The following is a 17,791-nucleotide window of genomic DNA, read 5'->3' as shown; positions in this document are numbered from 1 at the left end:
TCACAGCAATAGTAACCCTAAGACACCGTGTGTGTGTGTGTGTGTGTGTGTGTGTGTGCTTAATCACAGCAATAGTAATCCTAACTAAGACACCGTGTGTGTGTGTGTGTGTGTGTGCTTAATCACAGCAATAGTAATCCTAACTAAGACACCGTGTTTGTGTGTGTGTTGGGGTGGAGGTGAGGGGCTAATTTGAAGGAACTTTCAGTAGTAGGCATTCCTGTCTTACCTTTTGTTTACAGCCTAATAGTGACTTATTATGAAAAACTTAAAGATTTCATATGTGTTAATGCAACTTGTTTCTGATGGCTTCCTAAAAAATTCCTTGTACTAGTCAATATTATATTGCTGAGCACTGCTGAGGAAAAAAATCAAGAATCAATAAGATTTGTAAATTCAAGCTAGGAGTTGGAGAGAAGGTGGGATGGGAGAGACATGCAGGGTCACTCATATATCTGCAGGATGAGGAAGTTCTAGGATGTATTTTACGTCAATGTGAGCTTGTGATATTACTGATCAGTACCTTAGAAGATAGTTAAAGTAGGACATTAATCACAATTAATTGTAAGGGGGTATGTGGGGAAGTGACCCACCTGCTAAAGCCCTTGCTGGGCAAACGTGACAACTTGAGTGGAGCCCTGGGACACATGTAAATTCTGTAGACAGAACTGACTCCATAAAGTTGTATACTCTGTGGCACACACACAGTGATAATAATTTCTTTTAAAAGAGAAAGAAAAAGAATAGTCAACTAATTTAGACTTGGCATCAGTGGAACCATCAAGACATGAACACAGGATATTGAACAGCTGGCTGTGGTTTGATTTCCATTTCTCTGCTGATGAGTTACACTATTGTCTTTTGGTAATGTTATTGGGCGTTTGTGTATGGTCTTTGGAGACATGTTAACCCTTATTCTTTAATCGTGTTTTATGATGTTTAGGTTGTTGTTCTAGATACAAACTCATTGCATATGTGATTTGCACATACTATTTCCGGTTACTTACCAGATTTTATTAGTTACTTTTATATCTTATGCATATTATCATATACATGTTTCTCATCTGTATATATGACATGTGTAACATTGTGTAGCTAGCATGTTATATATACTGAGCTATGCCTTATATTGTCTTATTTAGTTGTATTTCCTAAGGCTGTTTTTATATTGTGAGCTACCCTGTTAGCATGTATAGAATATTCCATTGCATGTCTCCAATGCTTACTGGTGAACTTTTAAATAATTGAAATCAGTGTTCCTCATATGTTCAAGTCTCCAGATTTGAGCCCAGTGCTGCCGTCTTCTGCATACACTGCTAGTGTGGCAGTGAATAACTTGGAGTATGTCATTTCCCACGTGGTCAAGTATGTGGGAGATTTGAGAGCTCCTCTCTGTGCCCTCTAACCTGCAGTGTGACACACACACACACACACACGCATACACACACACACATACTCACACACATGAACACTTATCATATACACTCACACACTCAAACACACATACAGTCATGTTCACATACTCGAACATACTCACATATACTCACAACATACACACTTACACACAGGCTCACAGTGGAGGTTTGTAAGCCACTTTGGGCTCCATGGTTTTGTGGATTGAAGCTGGAGAGGTTCAGTCACATCATTTTTATTTTATCTGTAGTAGTTGTAATATGAGACTGCTTCGAGTCTTGAGCTAAGCACCAGACAAATCATTTGGATCAAGAACACGTAAAGTAACTAACAGACGGCCAGTTACCTTCCTGCCTTCCTATGGTTTCTATCAGATGTGTTTTTATATTGTAGCATTGAGAAATTGCTATTATTAGATACATTGGATGTGTGTGTGTGTGTGTGTGTGTGTGTGTGTGTGTGTATGAATGAATATGAAGTAGCTTGGCCTATGGTGAGAGTCTCACATAAACTTTAAGTATGGTTTCATTTCAGGCAGAGCCGAGAAGGCCAAGCAGGTCCCTGAGAGATGTTTTGGGTATTGCATGTTTCCACAACAGCTCGCACAGCTCCCTTTTGCCCTCACACGTTTGATAGCGCTTGTTTTTCTTTAACAAATAAGAAATTAAACTTCTGTCCCTAGGTAAGACTGGCTTTATTTAAAGTATTTTATTTGGTGTTTCTCTGTTGTGTGATATCTGTAGGTGTGGGTGTGGTTGTGCCAGGGTATGCATGGGAGGGCAGGACGACTCTGGAATACTTTCTCCCCTGCACTTTTATGTGCGTTCTGGAAATTAGAAGCAGGCCTTCAGATTTGTGTAAAAACACTTTACCCACAGAGCAACCCTCTGGCCCCTACCTCTAAATTTTATTTATTTGTGTATGTGTGTAAGTGTATGTGCCCATGTATATGGGAGTGGGTGTGGTGCACATGAACATGCGTACAAACGGAAGGCTTTGTGCCCTCCTCTCTTGCTTTCCACTTGTAACTTTGAAGAGTCTGTCCCAGAACTCGGAGCTTATATTTTCTTGACTGGACTGGAAGCCAGCTAACCCCAGACCTAGGGTTAGAAATTCAAAGTCTGCTTGGCTTGTTATGTGGTCCATTGGACCGTAAGTATTGCTCTCACGGTCGCACAGCATGCTCTCTTAACTGATAAGCCACCTCTCTAGCCTCTTGCTTCACTTTCAGAGAGATTATGCATAGGTAGTTTCACACAAATTGTCTTTTTTCTGACCAAGATGTGTCCTACCTGTCCGCTGGCTGCATGCACCCAGAGATAACTACGGTTGAGACCTAGCTCAAACATCGTAAACTTACTTAAAACATTATGAGATTGTGTGTACATGTATGAATTGTTAAGAATTTTACTCTTATGTGAACTTTGTAGATGGCAATGTCAAGAGGTTAGACACTCCTGCAGGCATCCTGGGGCCCACACATGCATTGGGTAACATGGCTCACAGGCCCACTTGACTGTCTGTGGACTCAACTGTGGTTGTGTGACTGTATATGCAATATGCAACGATTCCTGATAATGGATCTTATCTACTGTGGGACATTGCTCTGTTTTTCTCAGGATTCTAACTCATAATAAAAAAAAGTAGGTTCGTTTTGTTTTATTGTTATGTTTTAGGCAGGTTCTCAGGATGTAGTCATGACATCAAAATCACCATCCTCCGTCTACCTTCTTAGTGTCAGGATTGAGTGTGCTTATCACCTTGCCTGGCACAAGTGGAGCTGTCCCACTCAGCTTAAAGTTGGAGGGTCACCACTGTGATACCAGCAAATCCCACTCGGATGAGTTCCCTCTTCAGACATGCTTTGCACCAGCCATTAATTGGGAGTATTTCATCAACTGTCAAGTGTTGTGGTATCCGCCTGCAATCCCAGAACACAGAGGGGTGTACAAAAAGGCGGGTCAGGAGACCAAGGTCATCCTTGGCTGCATAGTGAGCCTGAGGTGAGACCCTGTCTGAGACAAACACAAAGCAAAGAGACATTCCATTGCCAAGCCGTCATTGACACACTCCTTTATTTTCAGTTTCCAACAGTGCTTAGTGGAAGGTCATGCCAAGAACTTGCTCGTCATCAAACACTTTTCCGTTTTAATTTACCATACCGGGGTTGTAAAAGAAAAAAAAGAGAGACTGAGCCAGGTCTGGTGGTGAGTGCACACCCCGGCACCCAGGAGGCTGAGGCCAGCCTGGGCTACGAACTGAGACAGTCTCAGTTGAAACAGTCTCTCAAAAAATAAAACAAAGAAAGTTGATGGAAGGAGAAAGAGAAGAGGTAAGGGAGGAGGCTAGATCCAAGTGTCGTGAGCACATAGCTGGCCAAGCAGAAAGCCACTGTGGTCTGGGGCAGGGATGGTAGCCCTAGGATATGCAAGAGCCACACTGCTCTGTGTGGTTGAGGCAGCTCACACAAACTGGTTTGTAGGTCAGCGTGTAGAACCATGTGGTGCTGATAACCAGTGAATATTATGATCAATAACTTCTAATCTATATAACTGCTAAGGTGTTGCTTTGTTCTTTTTAACTTGCCAAGATTGTTTTTGAGTGAGTACAGTTTTTTTCCTGCTCATGAAGCAGACACAAGGAAAAGATGGCTTAGCAGGCAAGGATGCTGACCCCAGTCTCATCCCTTGTACCCACACATGAAAGGATAGAAGCAACTCATGCAAGTTCAGCTGCACACATTTGTGCACACACACACACACACAAACACACACACACACACTACATTCACACACCACATGTACACGCAGCCATACACCCCCACACATAAACATATATATATACACATACAATACATACACACGTCCCCCCCACCCCCGCACCCGGCGCGCGCTCGCGCGCGCGCGCACACACACACACACACACATGCATGCAAATGGATAATTTTTTAAAAAAAGAAAAACCTTCACATCTATCTGTCTATCTATTACATAAATGTCTGGTGAGATCCGAGAACTAGAGGATGGTGGTTTTAGATATAGAAAGGATCATAGTCTGTTCTTTAACCCCAGTCCCCACTGGGTGAGTGTTCCATACAACCATTCTCTAAACACTAAGACACATACCTACCCACCATTACAGAAAAGTTGCCCTGTTCTGAAAATCCTCCATTCAACCCCCACCGTTCCCGTATCAGACATGGGCACTACTGATCTCTTTCTCTCTAGTTTTGCCATTTCTAGAAGATCTTCTTGTAATTGTACAGTTTTATAGCTGTTCAGATTGTCTTCCTTTGTTTAGTAATACAGTCTTTTATTTTTTATGGTTCTCTAGCTGAGTAATAGTCTTTTGAATGAGCCAGGCCTGGTGATGCATGCCTGTGATCACAGCTATGTGGGAATTGCAATCTCAAGTCCAGCCTTGGCTACAAAGTGAGTTCAAGGCTGTTCTGGGCAACTTAGTGAGAGGCCGTTTGAAATTAAAAAGTGGAAAGGGGGCTGGGGATATGGCTGTTACTCTTCAGGAGCCCTGCATATCCTTTTGTCTCCATTTCTCCAGCACTGAGAAGCACAGCCAAAACCACACCTGACTTTCCATTTCCCCCATGGCTTCTGGGGATTGAACCCATACCTAAGCACTGTATCAGTTGTGCTCCCGCCCCCACCCCCAACTCCCAGGGTGGCTTTCCTAGGAATTGAACGTTATGTAAGTGGTTTGGCAGGAGGGCAGCATCTTGCAAGGTCTGTCCTCTTCTGACTGTCCCTTCTACCTGGCCGGCTACCACGGTTTGTAGGTAAGAGTTAGGATCTTGTAGGTTCACTTCAGCTCGTGTAGTTCTGTGTTGGGCTTGGTTTGGAAAAAGACATTGTCACTTGTTTTTTTTTTTTTTTTTTTCCTGAGCCACCTTGATTTCAGTTTGGTTAACTAGATAGAAATAACTCCATTTTGTATGATACACTTTTTATAACTACTGTAAATCTTTGTTTTTTAGTTTAAAATTTTTAATTAGTGTACAAAGTAACCCATTTCGTTGTCAATTTCATAGTTCTAGCTTTGCCTGACTCCTCCCACTACCAGTGCCTTTGCCCATTTCTTTCCCCAATCCTGCTGTATCTTTCCACCACACCCATCCCTTTCAATTTCATAGCTCATGTATTTAACTACTCTTTCTGCCTCTTTCCCCTATCTCCTGGCTCCTTGCAGTTTTTTTCTTGGTGTTTACTCCTATTAATATTGTGTGTGTGTGTGTGTGTGTGTGTGTGTGTGTGTGTGTGTGTGTGTGAGATCCTGGGTGATTGCACTTAATAGAATGCACTTATTTTTAGGGCTAAATACAAAGGTATGGGGAAAAGCAACCCTTGTTCGTTGTTAGTGGGTGTATATACTAGCAGCCACTGTGCAGATCGGTATAGAGGCTTCTCAAGAATAGCCCTTCCGTGTGACCCGCTGTACCACTCCTGGGCATGTTCTCAAAGGACTCCATGCCTTACCAGAGGTGCTGCTTGTCTGTGCTCAACGCTGCTCTTTTCAGGATAGCCAGGAATGGAATCAGCCTGGATACCCATCAGCAGATGACTTAGAAATAGTGAAAACGTGGTTCATGTACACAGGGGAGGTTTATTCGGCAGCTGTCAATCACTGTGTGTGGGCTTTTATTATAGTACTATGGGGGCACGCTCTGCCATGGATGTATGGGGTGTCAGTTCTTTCTGGTTAGCTGGCCTGGGAGCCTTTGGGTGATTCTCCTGTCCCCACCTCCCATGGTGCCTTGGGTTTCCTGCTGTCACAGATGTGGGTTCTGGAGACCAGCGTCTGACCTCAGACTTGAGTGGCCAAGGCTGCTTCTCCCTGATGTCCCACGGGTTTGTTTTTTGTTTTTCCTTTCCCTTTCTGGAGGCAGAGTGACAAGGGCTCCTGTCACCCGTCTCTCATTTTCTCAGTGTTTTCAGGTTTTTGTTTAGAAGACCAGGTCTTGCTGTGTAGCCTCTGTGGCCTGAATTTTGCATTGTTCTAACAGATGTGCAGATCTGTAGGATGGTGTAGGTTGGTGATGGGACAAGATGATAGGTGTCTTTTGATGTGCTTGTTTTCTGCCTTTATGTAATCTTTGAGGAAGTGTTTATTCAGATCTCTCGCCCATTTGAAAAATGGGACTGTTTTTCTTGTTGAAATTTAAGAGTTCCATGTTTTATATAACAGTCTTTTGTAAGATAAATGTTTTAGAGAGTTTTCTCTTGAAAATTATGACATCTTTTTATTTCATAACACAAAGATCTAGTGTTAATGAAGTGCAACACACTAATTGTTTGCTTCATCCGACTTGCTTCCTGGGCTGTGTACAGGAAGTCATTACAGGCCAGAACCCACTAGGTCTTCTCTTGACATTTTGTGCTTCTAAGGCAATTGTGTGATCCATTTTGGGTTAATTTTTTTTTTTTCATTTACAAAAGAAAATCCATCTTCATGTTTATTTCAGTGTGATATCTTGCTTGCCTAACCCAGACACTGACTTTGAAAAGAGCTGTGTCTGTGGGATTTTTGTAAATCCAATCATTTTGTAATTACCCCACGAGTTGCTCATTATGTTTGAAGTCATCTGGTGAGCAGCCTTTTATAAAGTGAATAGGTATTCAGGAGGTTTGTGAAAGTGCACATTTTGTTTTTAAATATTTTAAATAGAACACTAATAATTTTCTTTAGGGTATCTTGAAATGCGTATTGAAAGGAAGCTTTTATTTCACCATAGAAAAGTTTTTTTAACCATACTGTAGGAGTATAGGCAACTGTGAAGGCCAAGTGGGAGATAATGTAGACTTTCTGGCATTCCTTTAGCATTTGGAGGTCACGGGGCTAACAGGCCCTGTTAGCATTCTTAACCTACTCCACACGTAGTTCCTTATGCTTTATAAAACATTATCATGTCATTATTATGTTAGGAACCTTTCTGAGCCTTTACAGGTGTGGAAGCCATGGCTTAGGGGATTATATAATCACCCCACATCATACAAGCCAGCACATGGTAGAGCTGAGATTCAAACTTGGTGTGCCTAATTGCAAAGCCCAGACCACAGTCTTCTATGTCTAGCTCACACTTTGTGAGCGGGAAGTGGGCTTGCAGTAAAAAGCTGTTTTGTACTGGATACATCCTTTATAAGCTTTTAAATCATTAATTATGTTATAAAATCATGTCATTATGTTGCTCCCTGACCCCCCTCAAAAATAAGAATCAAGGAGAGGATGTGAGAGTTTTAAGAATTACCAATTTTACCAGTTTCCTGGGAAGGACTTGAGGTATAAAATCAATCCTTTTGTTCCCAAATAAATTACTTATAGAATTTAGATCTACTGTAAACTTTTGCTTTTGCTTCATTGTAATGAACTAATTTTTTTAAATGCTGCCCACATGTTTATATTGGACAGTACTTAAGGCTTTTTGCTAAGTTTTCAAACAGTTTTCTCCCATTGTAATGTTCTAATGTTTTGCATACTATATTCAAGGATGTGAATTTACACTACCACGTGCTTTGCGTGACCCGAAGTTTTATAGATTTAAATATAGAATGCGCTGTGCTACAACATAGTTGTTTAGTGTACACCGTTTTAAGCCCTAACACTGTTTGTACATGAAGGCAGCCTTGGCATTGATTCTTGCCCAGAAGAGACGCCATTGGTTTCCTTCCTTTTGAGTTAAGAGATGTTTCCCTGTTGGCTGTGTGGTGATGAAATGATTAACGACTTCTCTCTCTGGTTCTCCAACAGAACAACATTTTGCAGATGTCGTACTTAGTGAAGAGTTTCTTAACCTCGGCATCGAGCAGGTGTGCAGCTTAATCTCAAGCGATAAACTCACCATTTCCTCAGAGGAGAAGGCAAGTGACATCTTTCCTCTTCCCCTTTGCCTCCTCTTCCCTCTACCATCTTCTCTCCACTTCCTTCTGTGGTGCTAGGTAGTTTCCTGTCTTTCTTTTTCTTTTGGGGTGGTCTCTGTATGTGTGTGTGTGTGTGTGTGTGTGTGTGTGTGTGAGGAAACATGTGTAGAACAGAGGACATGGTGTTGTCCATGTTGAGTTAGTCTCTCACTAGCCTGGGATTCTCCAGTAGGCTGGGCTAGCCAGCCAAGGATCTCTCTCTGCTGAGATAACAATGATGTACCACCATGTCTATTTTAACCTGGGTTCTAAGGATCCAAGTCCAGTTCTAATGCTTGCAAAGACATGACTCATATATCTCCCCAGCCCAATAGTTCCTTACTTTATTTCATGCCTTTCATAAGTTGTGCTCCTGTGTGTAGAAGCCTTGGGGGCCTAGAAGAAATGGACTTGACCACTACAGCAAAAGCTTATACACATCAAGGGATTTGAACCAAGAACCTTTGGGAGACTGGGTTCTTTCTACAGCTAGATGCCTATAAGTATTTGACATAAACACAAATAACAAAAAACTCATTAGTTTTGCTGTCTTGTGAGTTGAAAGACCTTTCTTTAAATTTTTTTAAAAAATTATTATTTTTATTTATGTATATGTGCATCTATGTGAGTGAATGCTGTGTGTGTGTGAGTGTGTGTGTGTGTGTACAAAAGGAGACCAGAAGTGGGAGTTGGATCCCCTGGAGCTGGAGTTATAGGCAGTTGTCCACCCAAGTTGGGTGCTAGGAACTGGTCTCAGATCTTCTGCCACAGAAAGTGCTCCTGACTGCAGAGCCATTTCTCCAGTCCCTAAGAGAACTAACTCACTGCATTGCATTCAGTAGTTCTAGATTGAAAACCATTGAATGGTATCATCCTTTTAAGTGGCTTTTTAAAACTTTTATGTCACCCTACAGTCAGCTAGCCTCCCTCCCTCCTCCCTCCCATTATGCACTTGCTTTATTTGACACCACATTCCTGAGCCTTTCATATGGCTGGAGACACAATCTTCTCCCAAACTGTTTTCTCTGGGCAGTTTGTAATTCTTGGGAATTGGGAGACCAATGCTTACAGAGCTAGGCATGATGCTACATAACTGTTCCCAGCCTTTGGGAGCAGAGCTCAGCATGCACAACTCTATTCCCAGCCTTTGGGAGCATGAGGCAGGAGGATCTTTGACCTGGCTGTCAAGAGACCCTGTCTCAAAACAACAAACCCAAAACAACAGCAATGAATAGAAACTCATAGAAATGGCGTGTGTGGTTTCAAGTTGTAGAGGCTCTGGTTCTATTTCTCAGGTTCTCATGTGAGAATGAAAAGAAGCATTCTCTCTATAATTTACAATGTGACAAAACTATGCAGAGTGGTGACGTGTGCAACCTTAGCCATTTACAGAAGGGTGACATTCCTGCTCATGTAATAGATGAGGACTGAGCACACCTGTCACTGTCTCAGGGCACTGGATTTGAGACTCACCAAGTAGACTCCTCTAGTCATAGAAGAGTGGGAAACTGGAGTCACTATGGGATTACAGAGCTCTGCATGGGGCACTGGCGGAGCGTTTTGTTTTGGGGTCAAGGGTGGTGCTTCAGCTTGGTTTACATGTAGGATCCACACCTTTAAAAATGGAGCTAGAGTTCATCAGAGAAATGGAAATGGTTTGGGATGGGAAAAGCACGTCAGGGCACGGGAACAGACAACACAGATGTAAAGGCTGTGAGAGTGCGGTTGCTTAGGGGTGGCTGGAGGTAGAATCCGGCTTCGAGAGTAGTGGGAAACGAAGTGGAAAGAGAACACCATGACTGTCTTCAGCTGGGTTACATCCCATGACCTTTCTTACGCTGTTGAAGAGCTGTTTCCAGGCTTTAATCGGGAGATGGATACCATTAGAGAAAGATCATGAAGACTGCTTTGGTTTTATACTGATACCTTAATGAGCCACCCTGGAATGTAATGGGACGCTCAATATCAAATACTTTTAGCATGTGTACAATTCAGTAGTTGAACTCCATGGAAGATGGAGTGGGACAGCCTGTTTCTGTGCCATAGCATCCAAGGCTTCAGTCAGACTAGTCCAGATAACAGATAACAATGTCTAACCTGATTCTATTGGAGCAGAGATGCAGGGCTTTCCTTCTTTATCATGGAGTGTCCTGTGAGTCTGGGATGTCTAGAGTAACTCCTTCCTAGACATGTCAGGCTCTGAGCTCTATCTCCACATCCCTGTCTGTCCTCTTCCTCTTTTGTTACTTGCTAGAGGTTTTCATGGTGTGGTAATCACTGCAGGTAACCATACATCTTAATGTTGTGTATATGGCAATTCAAGGGGCCAAGGTGAAAGTCGCTTGCCTCTCTGACCCTCCCACCTTCCAAAGCCACAGATTGGCTTCTTCTGTACACATTCTGTTGTTTGCATGGGGACAGTTTCGATTAATTATAGAATGCTATTGCACAATATTGTGAGTTCTTGGAGACAGGACTTACTGAGGGAGCAGCGTTTGAGCTAGCTTTCATGGTGATGGTGAGCTGGAGCCCTCCTGTGGCACGAAGGCCAAATAGGAAAATGTTGAGGCTATAGCCATGAGCAGGAGAACCTGATGTAAGGCCATGGAAGCAGGGCCGTGATGCCGACAGAACGGAGCTGCAGTGAATAGAATTGACAGACTGCCAGCTCCTCCTTCTTGTTGACACCTGGCACACAGAAAAATTTAATAAGTCCTGGTTGACAGGATAAATTAAAGGTGATAATTAGAGTGCTGTATCAAAATAACCTGTTTTTGTTTCCAGTAACCATTTGCATATTTCCATACATATCCTCAACCTTTTAAAGATTATCAGGAACTATACCCATCAATCCGGGAAGAGGTTATGTAGAAAGACACTGCCTTTTTCTTAGTGTATTGTTTCTCTCGGGAATATGTTGTATAGTGATACTCTTTCTGTTAAGTTTGTAAAGATGTTCAAAATACAACATTTAAGTGTGTTCTGTTGGGATAAAAGAGTGTTAACCCATTTTGTAGACCATTGATTTATAAGTGTATGATCCAAACTTTGTTCATAAAACTAAAGAGAATTTCAAAGATGAGTTATTCATAAGGGCGCATTTATTTGTTAGTTCTGTGTTGCAGTGACCACAACACTTGACAGAAACAACATAAAGGAGAAAAGATTTGTTCCGAATAGTGGTTTCAGACCACCCAGGGTCTCATAACCAGAGAGCGTGGTAGAACAAGTTTCCTGTCATGGGGGCTAAGAAGCAGAGAAAAGGAGACACTGGCCCCCTGCTGAATTTCTCCTTACTGCAGCTGGGTTGGATGGGTGGTTCCCCCTACACGTAGGTTGGGTTTTTTTGTTTTGTTTTGTCTGTTTGTGAAAACACCTTCATAGGCACACCCAGGAAAGATTCTGAAGCCAGCCACATAAACGGTGATTGATCAGTACATGATGTGATGGTTTGAATAAGTACGGCCCCCATAGATAGACCCATGTGTTTGAATACTTGCTCCTCAGTTGGTGGAATTGTCTGGCAAAGATTAGGAGGCGTGGCCTTGGTGGTGTCCCTGGAGGTGGGCTTTGAGGCTTCAAGAGCCATTCCCAGTTAGTCCTCTCTGCCTCTTACTTGGGGATGTGGATGTGATCTCTTGGCTGGCTCCAGCACCATTCTTCCCTGCCTGTCTCCTGCAATGCACCCTGACATCACGGTCTTGAACTCTTAACAGTGAGCCTCAAACTAAATACCTCCTTTTATACGTTGCCTTGGCTGTGGCGTTTTGTCATGGCGGTAGAAAAGAAACTAAGACACATGGTTTGGGGTGTCCCCGAGGGTGGTTTGTTTGTTCTAAACGAGCCTCAGTCTGTAATGAGAACTAAGTGCACAGCGAAGGAAGCTGTGAAAGCCATTTATCACTGCTAAGTTCAGTAAGAGTTATGATGACCTTAGTGATGCTTAGGAAATACAAAATGAAAAGTGATTATTGAGCAAGCCAAGATACTTACTTAATGGAATACTTCCAAACATCACATATCAAAATAAGGAGAAGAGAATGGAGTAAATAACCTTTGTGTGTTACAAGTCAAGACTTACAAAGCTTTGCTCCATAGAGTTGAGTTTAGCAAATCGGTGTGTACGATGTGTTTCATCAGATTGTGGATGTATGCAAGTAGACATACAGAAGCCATCTGTCTGGCATAAGGCTCATGTTTCTTTCTCCTTTGAAGGTATTTGAAGCAGTAATCGCCTGGGTAAACCACGATAAGGACGTAAGACAGGAGTTCATGGCTCGGCTCATGGAGCACGTCCGCTTACCTCTGCTTCCTCGGGAGTACTTGGTGCAGGTGAGTGCGCAGACATGTCACAGGCCCATCTCACAGTGGGAAGGGCTGCAGGATACCCATCTCTGGATGTAGGAACGAGGACAGTTAAGGCACGTGGCAGCTGCCCCAGCCCCCTGAGCCTATCTCCTGTTCATAGAAGTTGGCTTCCACCCCCTTGCTGATTCAGCCAAGTACCAGAGCTTCCTGAGGTAGAATTTGTGCCCCTCTGAGTGTGTGTAAATAAGTGTGCGTGAGTTTACCTCGCACTAACATCTTCCTTTCTTCCTTCCTATTATACAACAGGAATGGACTTGAGATCTGACCCAATTGCTATTTAGTTCTACCTCATAATTTCACAGGGACATATATGGTTTCTTTATTTCTAAGGTGAAGAAAAGCAGGGTATTTGAAGTAAGCAGAAATGAATGATTCTTAGTCATCCGTAGAGTATTTTAAATTTATTCTTTGCTGCTTATTAACAACCTTTCAGGATCATCTCCGCATTCGTTTCTAAAATTGAAACCATTTATAAGGAGACATTTTTGATTAACAAATTAGGTTTCAGCATTTTAAGGTTTGTGGGACCCTTGTTATTTAGCATGGTCTGTGTGGTCTCTGAATATTACAGTATTTAAAAAGGAAAAAAAAAAAAGGAGGAACAACAATATGAACTAACCAGTACCCCTCAGAGCTATGGCTCTAGCTGCACATGTAGCAGAGGATGGCCTAGTCGGCCATCAGTGGGAGGAGAGGCCCTTGGTATTGTGAAGATCATATATGCCCCAGGACAGGGGAACGCCAGGGCCAGGAAGCAGGAGTGGGTGGGTTGGGGAGCAGGGCATGGGGAGGGTATAAGGGGCTTTGGGGATAGCATTTGAAATGTAAATGAAGAAAATATCTAATAAAAAATGTCAAAAAAAAGAAAAGAAAAGAAAAGAAAAGAAAAGAAAAGAAAAGAAAAAGAACAGAAAGCTCAGTACCAAGGTCAAACATTGCCAGAGGGGAAGTTACTTAGGTATAATGCTTTAAAGTGTTCTGGGTCTCTTTTCATTTGCCCTTCTGTGTTGGAAGAGAGTATCATGAACTCATAGCCTTGCCTAGTTCATCACCAAGTTCACCAACCTAGTTAAAGACCCTGTTACCAGCACTTCAGAATAGCCCAGATCATAATCCCTGCGACTTCATACTCATTTAGGTTTGTGGGAGCATCGTGGAGGGGGGGGGGTGAATTCCAAGGCTAAGTCCCCAAATCCCCATGCCCCGCCTTCCCCACAAGTTTCCCTTTTTGTTTTTCTTTCCTTTCTCGTCAACTGTTTGGATTCTTTGAATGTAAGGAATGGATGGATGCGACTGTGGTCCACAGAGTTCATTTTTCTCTTGCTGAGAGTGAAGCTCATCGCTTTCATTGCTGGTTTTCTCTGTAGCCAAATGCGTGAGCAGAAGTCTGTGTGCACGGGGCAGTTACAGCTCATTCCTTTTCCCGGTTTCCATAGCTGTCTTCTTCTACACTAGATGTTCCCCGCTCACAGGGCTTGTCTGTTCTCTTCCCACAGAGGGTGGAAGAGGAAGCATTGGTGAAGAACAGCAGTGCATGCAAAGATTACCTCATTGAAGCCATGAAGTACCACTTGCTGCCGACAGAGCAGCGCATGTTAATGAAGAGCGTGCGGACCCGGCTGAGGACACCCATGAACCTTCCCAAAGTAGGACCTATTGTTCCCAGTTGTGCTTGCCCCATCTGAAGGCTCACAGCGAGCTGTTTAGTTTCCATGCCTCTTGTTGGAGATTTTCTGCAAGAGAAATGTGCCTAAGAATGCATCATAGACTATGTGAGCTAGTCTCCATTGGCACCACGTTAAGGATAGTGCCCAAGAATGCATCAAAGATCATATGGTTTAATTTCTGTTGCCTTCATGTTAAGATGTGGATTGTTCAATTCATTTAACCTTTTATAAAACATTTTCCAATTGTATCTATCTATCTATTTATTTATTTTGGTTTTTCGAGACAGGGTTTCTCTGTAAAGCCCTGGCTGTCCTGGAACTCACTCTGTAGACCAGGCTGGCCTTGAACTCAGAAATCTGCCTGCCTCTGCCTCCTGAGTGCTGGGATTAAAGCTGTGCGCCACCACACCCAGCTCCAATTGTTTTTAAGATTTATTTTATTATTTTATTTGTGTGGTATATATGCACACATGGAGGTCAGCAGGTGGTATTAGATTCCATGTGTTTGTGAGCCACCCAGAGTGGGTGCTGGGATCTGAATTGTGTATCTTTGAAAGAGCAGTAAGTACTCTTAATCGCTGAGCTATCTTTCCAGCCTAATTTATTTAATTGTGTGTGTGTGATATATGTATCTCATAGTCATGATATCTTTATCAAATAGAATAAAGCACAGTTGCAATGCTAAGGAAATTGCCATAATTATATTCATAATCCTACTATATTCCCACTGTAAGTGGGCTTCTTATGCTACTGATTGCACTCAGTAATTACACATCGACTTTTTAGTCTCACACATGACTGTTGTATTCTAGGTAAACTATGCAGAGATTCTGTGAGGCATCTTTATATTTGCATATCATAACAAGAAACTATATGACTTTTAGTTTGGTTTTTCTTTTTTTAGATTTATTTTATTTATATGAGTATACTGTAGTTGTCTTTAGACACACCAGAAGAGGGCATCGGATTCCATTACAGATGGTTATGAGCCACCATGTAGTTTTTGGGAATGGAACTCAGGACCTCTGGAAGAGCAGAGCGTGTGCTCTTAACCGCTGAGCCATCTATCTCTCCTGCCCTTTAGGTTTAATTTTTATTTTTCTTTATGTGTCTGTGTGTACATGTGTGTGTGCATACAGGTACACAGGGAATCCAGAGGAGAGCATTGGATTCTCTGGGGCTGGAGTCACAGGAACTTGTGAGCCACCCAGCCTGGGTGCAGGGACTTAAACTAGAACAGCGCAGACTCATAGCCGCTGAGCCATCTCCATCCCACTGTGTGTGCTCTGCTACTGTGCTCTGTTACCCCTCCCTGTTGGTAAATACATATTGATGTACTTCTGAGTGAAGGACGCCTCAGCAACCTGCATTTAGGATGAACTTACTTCTCTTTCTGCCTCTTGGTGTCCCCCAGTGTTACTACTGTTGACCGTAGTCTGTGATATGACAGCCCCTTTGCTGATTGCAACCCTCATGTTTCTCAGTGTCTTCTGCACTCGTCCTGCTCCCATGCCTCCCGTGCATCCTTCCTGCTTGTACACATTTCTATCCCACTTTGTCTTCTCGGAGAAGAAGATGGGTATGTTACCCTGTCCTCTGTAGTGACCTGCTTTCTCCTCTGTTCTCATTTCAGTGTGGAAATAATGATTTTCAGTTTGAGAATTAAGAAATCACTCAATCGGCATGCCAGCTGAGGATTTTAAAACCTTCTGGGGCTGGATAGATGGCTCAGTGGTCAAGACTGTACACTGCACTTGCAGAGGACCTGTGTTTGGTTCCTAGTACTCCCATCCTTTGGCTTCCGCAGGCACTGTACTCAGTGTGCACAAACCCACACTTAAGCACACACGTATGCACATAATTAAAGTTAAAACACAGTCTTTATGGTAACTACCTTCTGTTCTGAGGTTTGATATTTGAATTGGTCTTCATTAGATACATCATTGAAGATCCTTTTCACACTGTAATTGTCATTGTCAGCCCAAGCTCTGAGGTGTGAGCCCAGATCTCTAGGTATGGGGCTGAGCTTGGTGTGCCGTGCAAGACTGATTTTACAGTCTTTCTCCTACTGTTCTTACTGTTTGTTTGACCTTTTCGTAATAGGATGCAATGATTTTTCTTTAATTCTTCATATTTATTTGAAGTCAGAGCTAGAGGAATAGCCTGAAATATTCACACCATTGGTCTATGCTAAGCCTTAACGTGTCTAAGGGTTTTGGTTTTACCCGGTAACTAACATGTGCTATGTTTTCTTGAGACTTGAGGCTTGCTGAGAATCACACTCTCTGTGCACACCTTCCTGTAGTTTTAGGTACAGGTAGGTGATCATGCTGCCGGATCCACAGACCACACGTGTGTGAGCGTCTCCACATGGGGTGTGTTTTGAGTTTTTATTTTCAGTCTTCATCTCCCTTGTCATGGTCCTATCTTCCCCTCAAAGCCCTGCCGGTTCTTTACAGCTTTCCATTTAAGACCTCATAATCCTGACATCACCGTTTTTATCCCCCACTGCCAGAAAGTGCCCATGCGTACGGTAAAGGACAAACACGCAAGTTTCTCAGTCCTGTCCATCGTTGTCGAAGGTCTTTGCTCCAGCTCCTAAGGAAGCATTCTCTGAATTGTGGTCACTCTCCCTTTTCTGGTCTCCAATAGCAGTTACTGTCATATGAGTGTAGTTGCATATTGGTCTTGAATTCTATCCTGGGAGTTAGCTCCTTAGTGAGGTCTATAAGCTCTCAGTGGGTAGGAACCACACGTGCCTGTGTAGTCTCTAGCATACTTCGAGGCAGACGGAGATGTGGAGGTACTTGGTTAATCAGCTGTCAGGTTGACCTGAGGCTACTCCACAGCCCTCATTTATTTCTAGCAGTAGGCTGATAGTCATGTGGTCGTTGTGAGCTTGATGTCTCTGTTGAGTTCTGATGGTGGTTTATTTGTGGAGCATCAAGAGAGTTTGTGATTGTGTATTCTCATCTACTCCGGGTACTCTTTTTAAACCAATTTCTCCATCTACGAATCCTTTACTGTCCTTTTACCTGCCGCCTGGGAACACACTTTACTTCTGTCTCCTCCATCCTGGCAGCCTTGCCTCTGATCACTGCAGAACCAGGATGTTTTAGAGCAAGCCCTGTGACACTCTGTAGCCCTGCCAGTGCTGGCTCTCTACTGTTTTGCCTTAAATACTGCTTTTGCTTGAGAGGCCAGAAGCCTCCTTACACTTCTGAAAGCCGTATTTTAAACCAAATGTGCTAGATGACAGAGTTGCCTTTGTAACACGTGCCCCTTGCTGGCATCACTGACATATTGGTTAAGCAGGCATTTCCTTCCAGCTTACGGGGTGCGGTGCCCAGCACGTCTCTGGTCTGTGTCTCTGTAGGATACGATCAGTCTCTTGAGTAGGTGATATCATTGGTTCAAGCATTTCCGTTTGTTCCC

The 17,791-nt window shown here is 43.0% G+C and overlaps 1 protein-coding gene across 2 annotated transcripts in view; it reads left to right on the top strand.

The window, feature by feature from the left end:
- Positions 1-17,791, top strand: part of Klhl2 (kelch like family member 2) — a 106,378-nt gene that overhangs the window by 75,000 nt on the left and 13,587 nt on the right. For both annotated transcript variants that reach the window (XM_021169355.2, XM_021169354.2), the window contains exons 6-8: positions 8,173-8,282; positions 12,537-12,653; positions 14,186-14,335. In XM_021169355.2, coding sequence (XP_021025014.1) covers positions 8,173-8,282; positions 12,537-12,653; positions 14,186-14,335 — 377 coding nt within the window. The remainder of the gene's footprint in view (positions 1-8,172; positions 8,283-12,536; positions 12,654-14,185; positions 14,336-17,791) is intronic.

Source organism: Mus caroli, chromosome 8, assembly GCF_900094665.2.
Source record: "Mus caroli chromosome 8, CAROLI_EIJ_v1.1, whole genome shotgun sequence".
In the NCBI taxonomy this organism is placed as follows: Eukaryota; Metazoa; Chordata; class Mammalia; order Rodentia; family Muridae; genus Mus; species Mus caroli.
The sequence above is the reverse complement of the archived record's forward strand: the minus strand, read 5'-3'. Positions and strand labels throughout refer to the sequence as shown.